We start from the raw sequence: 9,438 nt of genomic DNA, 5'->3' as shown, positions 1-9,438 counted from the left end.
CACCAGAGGTGGAAAAACTATTCAATAGTCGTACTTGAGTAAAAGTAAATGCAATACACAAGATGGCATGATTTCCTTGTTATTATTCTAGTATTTATTTTTTGACAGCCAGGGACACACTCCAACACTCATTTACAAACTGAGTCTGCCAGATCAAAGGCAGTAGGGATGAACAGGGATGTTCTCTTGATAAGTGTGTGAATTGGACCATTTTCCTGTTCTGCTAAGCATTCAAATTGAAACAGGTATTTTTGGGTGTCAGCGAAAATGTATGGAGTAAAAAGTACATTATTTTCTTAAGGAATGTAGTGAAGTAAAAGTAAAAGTTGTCAAAAATATAAATAGTAACATAAAGTAGATACCCCAAAAAACGAGTACTTTCAAAAGTAGTACATTAAAGTATTTTTACTTAAGAACTTTACACCACTGACACACACACAAAGCCCCAGTAGTCAGTGGATGAGAGATTGGCAAACACAGCGGGCTTAGTGTTCAGAAATCAACACTACACACATGGTATCACGCAAACACAGAAACAATACACACTCTCTCACACCCAAGCCAGTACAAACAGCCACACTTGTTAGTAACAGTCTCAGAGCAAATATGGCAATATGTTTAATTTCAGCTTTGCTGTGTGTGGCCATGGAATAGATGAGTACAACTGAAAGGTTTGAGTAGGCCAGTGTTGGCTGGTGGCACTTTAAATGGGAGGAGGGGCTCATAGTAATGGTTGAAATGGAATGGTATCAAACACATCAAACACCTGGTTTCCATGTGTTTGAGACCATTACATTCACTCCATTCATTATTATGAGCCGTCCTTTCTATCACCAGCCTCCTCTGGAGTAGGCCTATTACACCATCTCTAAATCCTAAAAAGGGAATTCATTAAACAGAATGAAATGATCATATGGCTGTTTTAACTTTTACATCATGGTGGTAGCCTAATCATTTGATTAGGAAGATCCACGTTATAGCACAACTGACATGTAAAAGATTTTGCCGACATATTCAACATTTACCATTAATGTGTTCTCAGTGAACTTGGGAACGTTGCCTTTAAAACGTGCATCGTGATCTGATTGAATCTGGCCCCTTGTCTCACTAATCTGGAAAACCCAGCACAAAATAGTTGCGTAATTGCGTCAGAGATTTTAGCCTCACAAAATGTCCAAAAAACGAATGTTCCTAGTTACATGGCTGTGAAAATGCGCTGAAAACCATTTGTCTCAGTGCATCCAGGCTGTATCACACCGGCTGTGATTGAGAGTCTCATAGGGTGGCGCACAATTGGCCCAGCATTGTCCGAGTTTGCCCGTCGTTGTAAATAAGAATTTGTTCTTAACTGACTTGCCTAGTTAAATTAAGGTTAAATAAATAAAAATAAAAGATGTCTTGTTCCAGCTCTAGCATGAGACCATAAATACTAGTCAGTCATCTCTGAATGGCAACCCAATAGGTGAAAACATTCCCTGTGCTGTGTCGCTCTCTGGTGGATGTCTGAGGTACAACAGGGGCCATCTCATAAGGCATTAGGTTAAATCCTCTGCTTATGTCGTATTGCAGCGGTTTAGTTCATCTTTTGCCATGCTAACAACACCTGTCCAGTCCTGCTTCCAAGTATTAAATAAATACAAATTAAAAGATGTCTTGTTCCACCTCTAGCACGAGAGACCATAAAGACAAGTCATATCGTTGGATGGCAACCCAATAGGTGGCAAGGAATCATAAGATTGGGCCTGTGTATTTTAGTGACTGAGGAAATACTGGTATTGACTTAGTGGTAAAAACCCATCATACCTTAATAAGAGGCAGCCAGTCTGGACCAATCATGTATATGAACACTAGATTGCAAATGCTATGCATTGGCCAATGGGATGCTTTGAAGCCAGAGTCCACCATATTGGACTCAGGTGGAATTCTCCATAGGAATGAATGGAATCATACATTATTTGAATGTAATGTTTCATGGCATCACAAACATGCTCAATGGGTGACATGTCTGGTGAGTATGCAGGCCATGGAAAAACTGACATTTTTAGCTTCCAGGAATTGGGTACAGATCCTTGCGACATGGGACCATGTATTATCATGCTGAAACATAAGGTTATGGTGGCGGATGAATGGTGCAACAATGGGCCTTAGGATCTCGTTAAGGTATTTCTGTGCATTCAAATTACCATCGATAAAATGCAATTGTGTTCGTTGTCTGTAGCTTATGCCTGCTCATATCATAACCCCACCATGGGGTACTCTGTTCACAACGTTGACATCAGCAAACCCCTCACCCACATGACACCATACACTTGGTCTGCCATCTGCCCAGTAAAAACCAGGATTCATCCATGAAGAGCACTTCCAGTAGTCAGTGAGCATTCGCCCACTGAAGTCAGTTACGACACCGAACAGCAGTCAGGTCAAGACCCTGAAGAGGACGAGAATGCAGATGAGCTTCTCTGAGACAGTTTCTGACAGTGCAGAAATTATCCTGTTGTGCAAACCCCCAGTTTCATCAGCTATCCAGCAGGTGAGAACTGGGTGTGGAAGTCCTGGGCTGGCGTGGTTACACGTGGTCTGCAGTTGTGAGGCCAGTTTGACATACTGCCAAATTCTAGAAAATGACAAGTGGCTTATGGTAGAGAAATTAACATTCAATTATCTGGCAACAGCTCTGTATAGAATGAAGAGATGACAGGTGACAAGCTTAGGCCCAAAATAAACCCATAGGAATAGATTGGCCTTATGACAGAATTTAGAGCTCAAAACAGCTCGCACCACATCTTCCTCCGGTAGTTGGAGAGGACATCACTGTGCATTTCAGGAAGTGCAAATCACATTTCGACAGGAAACACCAGACTTTGCACAGCACTCAAACCCCTCCTTGTGAGACATTTCTGCTGAGTGAGCTGTAGTAGTCTTCAGTCTCCTCTAGATGGCACCGTCGCATCAAGCCATATTCCCATGGCCGTAAGAATCTTCCCATGGCCGTAAGAATCTTCCCATGGCCGTAAGAATCTTCCCATGGCCGTAAGAATCTTCCCATGGCCGTAAGAATCTTCCCATGGCCGTAAGAATCTTCCCATGGCCGTAAGAATCTTCCCATGGCCGGTGTCACGACAACTAGCAGCCCATAGACCACGATGACAGATAACATTTTGAAACTATGCAGTTAAACTCAAATGACAAATAGTTTGTTACCATTATGACAGGGTAAGAATTTAACTAAGCTCATGAGGCGAGTAATATTTTGGAAGTTTTGGAATTCAACAAAAACCACATTGTGTAGACTAAACAGACTGCCATACCAAAAACTCCTACACTTCATCAATCCAGTTCCCCAATGACATCAAGACCAGAGGTTTCATATCTAACATTGGTATGCAAAACCATAAACCCATGGACCCAACCTCAAGAGGTTCCATCCATTGTTGGTCAAATGCAACCTGATCAGGTTTGAAAGAAGCATAGACAAGATTTCACCTTATCCAAAAAATATTTATTAAACTGTGGGGGCAGCCTTCGGGGGCAACTTCGCTGCTGCGACCTGGGGAAGCAAATCAAAACAAGACATTTAGTGCTGCAGATTTGTTCAGATGTTAATCCAGTGAGTAAGTGGGCTCTCGATCTAACAAAGTAATGAGGCCCACATCACACTGGAATAAAACTTGGACATTGACTTGACTAGAACCCACAGAAACACCAGTCATGTCACGACAACACACGCCATACCTGGCACCTTGGGATAGAAACTATTTCTAAACCATCAAAAACACCACAGGGGGGAGCAAAGCGATGACACCACCATGTAACAGCCAGGGAGGGCCAGGTTAGTGCATCTAAATTCAGCTCATCACAAAGGATCAAGAGGGAGAAGCTGCACCATACGGTGATTCAGTCAGCATGAAATTCCCTCTGCTTGTTTACCCTTGAATCGTCACACCGTTGTTCCTCTTAGGCAGACAGATTGCTGCCGACAGGGGCTGAGCTGCTGTTTGTTTTTGCCACAGAAAAAAAACTAAGACTGACACTGATTATGCAGGCTGTGAGGCTCAGGAGCAAAGTTAGAGAATATAGCTAGACCAAGGACAGCTGGCCTAATTCAAAAAGCTTGGGCAACACTGTGCTAATGCTCTCATTACATGCACTGTGGGATGTTCTACCATCAAAGTGCAGGGTGAAATGTTTTAGTGATGAAATAAACTTATTTTTTGCAACAAAACATGTTTGAGTCTACTTTTTAGGTAAGAGCCCACGGGCCTGATACGTTAAGGTAAGCCTTGTGGCTATAAAGCCTTTATTCCAGCCAGGCAAGGCAGCAGATCGCCTAGCGGTTAGAGCGATGGGCCAATAACTGAAAGGTTACTAGTTTCGATTCCCCAAGCAGACTAGATCAAATCTAAAGGACAAAATAAGTCCCCCCTTCCCTCATTTGACCAAATTATCCCACGGTCCTGATTTAACCAATTTGTTTTGCCTTTGTCTGGGCCAGGCCTGTACAACCCATGGGCTCCTCAGAAGAAAAGTAACCAAACACTGTTGGTGGAGTAAAGAAAAGGGCCTCACCTGGCCAGCAATCCTGTCCAGATCTCTGGTTCCCTGGGCGGTTAGTCTGCGACCACTGAGAGACAAGAGGTTCAGTCCGTCAGCAACAGAACAAATTAATCACATTTTATTGGTCACATACGCCGAATACAATCGGTATAGACCTGACAGGGAAATGCTTACAAGCCTTAAACCAACAATGCAGATAAGAAAAATAAGTGAAAGTAAAAAGTAAAATAGAGCGCAGCAGTAAAATAACAGTAGCAAGGTCATAGACAGGGGGTACCGGTACAGAGGCAATGTGCAGGGGCACCGGTTAGTCCAGGTAATATGTATATGCATGGACAGGGGGTACCGGTACAGAGTCAATGTGCAGGGGCACCGGTTAGTCTAGGTAATATGTATATGCATGGACAGGGGGTACCGGTACAGAGTCAATGTGCAGGGGCACCGGTTAGTCTAGGTAATATGTATATGCATAGACAGGGGGTACCGGTACAGAGTCAATGTGCAGGGGCACCGGTTAGTCTAGGTAATATGTATATGCATAGACAGGGGGTACCGGTACAGAGTCAATGTGCAGGGGCACCGGTTAGTCCAGGTAATATGTATATGCATAGACAGGGGGTACATGGGGGTGGCATGCAGTAACAGAACAGTATGACTAGAGTGGCAACTAGAGGTCAACCTATTATGATTTTTCAACGCCGATACCAATTATTGGATGACCCAAAAAAAAGTCGCTACCGATTATTGGATGACCCCCAAAAAAGTCGCTACAGATTATTGGATGACCCCCCCGCCCCCCCAAAAGCCGATACCGATTCAAATCAGCCGATTTAAAATTAAAATAAAAAATCTGTAACAATGACAATTACAACAATACTGAATTAACACATTTTAACTTAATATAAATCAATAAAATCAATTTAGCCTCAAATAAATAATAAAACATGTTCAATTTGGTTTAAATCATGGAAAAACAAAGTGTTGGAGAAGAAAGTAATATGTGCCATGTAAAAAAACTAACGTTTAAGTTCCTTGCTCAGAACATATGAAAGTTGGTGGTTCCTTTTAACACGAGACTTCAATATTCCAAGGTAAGAGGTTTTATGTTGTAGTTAATATAGTACTTATAGGACTATTTATACCACTTGTATTTCATATACCTTTGACTATTGGCTGTTCTTATAGGTACTATAGTATTGTCAGTGTAACAGTATAGCTTCCGTCCTTCTCCTCGCCCCAACCTGGGCTCGAACCTGGAACACATCAACAGCCACACTCGAAGCATCGTTACCCAGCGCTCCACAAAAGCCGCGGCCCTTGCAGCGCAAGGGGAATAACTACTCCAAATCTAAAAGCGAGTGACGTTTGAAACAGTATTAGCACACACCCAGCCAACTAGCTAGCCATTTGTTGTTTTATGACTTCAAGCCTGTGCTGTGAACAGCTGCTGGCAAAATGCACGAAAGTGCTGTTTGAATGAATGATTACGGGCCTGCTGCTGCTCAGACTGCTCTATCAAATCAGACTTAATTATAACATATTAACACAGAAATACGAGCCTTTGGTCATTAATATGATAAAATCCGGAAACTATCATTTCGAAAACAAAACGTTTATTATTTCAGTGAAATACGGAACCGTTCTGTATTTTATCTAACGGGTGGCATCCCCAAGTCTAAATATTATTGTTACATTGCACAACTTTCAATGTATGTCATAATTATATAAAATTCTGTCAAATTAGTTCGCAATGAGCCAGGCAGCCCAAACTGTTGCATATACCCTGACTCTGCGTGCAATGAACTCAAGAGAAATGACCATTTCACCTGGTTAATATTGCCTGCTAAACTGGATAAGTAGTTATAACTAGTGATTATGATTGATTTTTTTTTAATAAGATAAGTTTAATGCTAGCTAGCAATTTAACTTGGCTTCTACTGCATTCGCGTAATAGGCAGGCTACTCGTGGACTGCAATGGTTAGAGCGTTGGACAAGTTAACCGTGTGGTTGCAAGATTGGAACCCCTGAGCTGACAGGTGGAAATCTGTCGTTCTGCCCCTGAACAAGGCAGTTAGCCAACATTTCCTAGGCCGTCGTTGAAAATAAGAACGTGTTCTTAACTGACTTGCCTAGTTACATAAAGGTATAAAAAAGGTCAAATATATATATATATTTTTAATAATCGAAAATTGCCATCCCAAAATACCGATTTACGATTGTCATGAAAATTTTAAATCGGCCCTAATTAATCGGCCATTCCGAGTAATCGGTCGACCTCTAGTGTGGCAACATCAACATCCCTTATACAGGTCGACTAACACCAGAGACGGGAACACTTTGGCAATGACACCACTACACAACCGCCCACTACACATTTACATACATTACATTTAAGTCATTTAGCAGACACTCTTATCCAGAGCGACTTACAAATTGGTGCATTCACCTTACACAACCGCCATAAGATGAAATGTGCGCAACCATGTGAAGAAAATGCTACAAAGCTACAAAATCAATGACCAAATCTGAATGAGCCTGGTCAGAGCACAATAGTACATTTGTTATTTGCATGGAATCTAGAGAATGAAATTGAGCACTTGTAAGATGTTTTGTCTGTATACGGTTTTGTTCAGTGGGCACAAAAAGGTTTCAACAAGGGGCGAAAAATGTTAGCAACACATTTGGTCTTTGTTAAGCTTTGCATGAAAACCGAATGTATAATCCACAACCCAGCGGTGCTCTGGGTCCAAGGACTAGGTGACTAAAAAAGCTCATATCTGGTGTTTCACTCAGTTCTTAATAGTAGAAATGTAGGATTGGCTTGATTTCCCTAATCCTAACCACAAAGACCAATGAGAATGTCAACCTTGGCTCAGTGTCTAGGAACGTTCTAACCAGCGTGGTTCTACTCACCCGTTGGGGTTCTTCTCCACCATCTTGAGAAGCTCGAGGGCCTGCAGCACCTTGCGGGCCACGTTTTTGGAGCCAACACTGAAGTGGGCGGGACACACACCGTTCCTCTGGCGACCACCATAAATTTTGGTCATGGAGCCCACACCGGCACCCCCGCGCAGGTACAGGTGGCGCACTGTGGAAGCTGGGAGGGAAGAAGAGGGGTTAACACCACTGCTAGTCAGAGTCAGTGACCTTGTTCCATACTTCTGTACTAACAGTGAGGAAAATAATTTGGGGGCAATTTGAGTCTAAACCAATGCCAATTACAGACTGGATCTACCATACTACACTAACGGACTGAGCAGACCGGTAGCCCTGAAGGGAAGAATGTCAATGATCAAAATCATACCAGCTCTGGTGTAGAACCAGTTCTCATCGCTGGGGGCCAGCTCCTTGTGTTTGGCCAGCTTGACAATGTCAACCCAATCTGGGACCTTCAGCTTTCCTGACCTGGGACAGGAAAGCATGTTAGTCGCTCAGAAAAGCTCAATGCATTCCTAAGCAAGAACTGAACATGGCTTCACATGTATGCGACTCACTTCTTCAGGAAAGCCGACAGGGCACGGACAAACTCCTGCTGGTTGACGTCTTTCACTGTGACACCAGGCATCTGCCAGAGAGGTAGAGAACTTCAGTAGGAGGTACAATGTATGAATGATGGTTGTAGAGTGCAACGAATGTCCTGGGTAGATTGAGGTCCTGAGTACATCCAATATGTAGCCTAGCTACTCAAGTAACTAACGTTAGTTATGTGCAGACGATAGGATGACTCGACCGCCCCAATAATCAGAAAAGTTACTGATAATTACGTCTATACACTACTATTGATAGTTGCTGCAAACATCACTACCTAGCTAACTAGTAAGATGTTTTAGTTGGCTCGCTAATTATATAGGCTACCTACCTTCCTGTCAGAGTGGCGATTGAAAATGTGCACATCGTGATAACATAAATCGCTCAGTGCAAAATCTTGAATTATCAGAAGTCCAATTTGAGCAAATAACTGATATCAAGGCATAGTTGGGCAAAAGTGCTCACCAACAAACCGGCTACCGTTAAATAAAATGTGATGTTAATTAACTGTCTGGAGTTAGCCACAACGCGAGCAATGAACCTCAGTATAACCCCGAGACCTGTAACCACATCAGAAATTCGAGGCAGAAATCCAGCCAGTAGAAGGATTACAAATCAACACCAGACGAGCGTAACACACTCAAATGGAAGACACCGTTAGCGAAGATAACATAATTGTCTTGTCTAAAATGGACAAACAAAACGCGAAATGTTTAGGCCTCAACGCAGAGGAATGGGGGCAGCCATCACTGGAAGGAATGTGCGAGTGCCGCATGCAATTTTATATATGCTAAATAATCTACAGGACTCTGTAGACTTTCCGGAAAACACTGTATTTGTTAAATGATTGTTTCATGTATACGCGGTCAGTAATGGGAGAATAATTATCACGAAAATGTCATACAGTTGGTCAAATAAGGCCAGAGAACAGACATCCTTTACCTTGCTTGTGGACAGCGAGAGGAAGAGGATAAGACGGGGTTTCCAGCCCGTGTTTAAACGGGCGGATCGCGTTCGTTCTCGCGAGATATGATCTCACCCTGTACTTCGGTATTTTCATCACAAGATGCCCTGTTGATGAATTTCTAGCCCAATCAGAGTAGAACCTGATGCATTTCAGAGCAGCTTGCAGTGCCCAAGGTAAAGGCTACATCACAATCAAAAGCCTTGAATTATGAAATTGTCTGCAAAAGAAGAGGCACGTGCCCTGGAGCAGCAATAGGAATTAATTAGCCGTTTTTTTTGTGGTATATGGAAGTACTGTTTTATTGCATGAATATAATAGTCATATCTAATGTTACTATAGTCTGCACAGTGAATGCAAAAACCAAGATGCTGTAATTCAAAATGATGTT

The 9,438-nt window shown here is 42.5% G+C and overlaps 1 protein-coding gene across 1 annotated transcript; it reads right to left on the bottom strand.

The window, feature by feature from the left end:
- Positions 1 to 3,477: 3,477 nt before the first annotated feature.
- LOC124017958 (40S ribosomal protein S19) lies at positions 3,478 to 9,100 on the bottom strand. Its single transcript, XM_046333202.1, has 6 exons — positions 9,026 to 9,100; positions 8,050 to 8,120; positions 7,860 to 7,960; positions 7,469 to 7,652; positions 4,567 to 4,621; positions 3,478 to 3,547 (listed from the first exon to the last, which is right to left on the bottom strand). The coding sequence occupies exons 2-6, from the start codon at positions 8,118 to 8,120 to the stop codon at positions 3,503 to 3,505; spliced, it is 456 nt and encodes a 151-aa protein (XP_046189158.1). The 5' UTR covers positions 9,026 to 9,100; the 3' UTR covers positions 3,478 to 3,502.
- Positions 9,101 to 9,438: the final 338 nt, after the last annotated feature.

This window comes from Oncorhynchus gorbuscha, unplaced genomic scaffold (assembly GCF_021184085.1).
Source record: "Oncorhynchus gorbuscha isolate QuinsamMale2020 ecotype Even-year unplaced genomic scaffold, OgorEven_v1.0 Un_scaffold_35:::fragment_2:::debris, whole genome shotgun sequence".
Classification (NCBI taxonomy): Eukaryota; Metazoa; Chordata; class Actinopteri; order Salmoniformes; family Salmonidae; genus Oncorhynchus; species Oncorhynchus gorbuscha.
The sequence above is the reverse complement of the archived record's forward strand: the minus strand, read 5'-3'. Positions and strand labels throughout refer to the sequence as shown.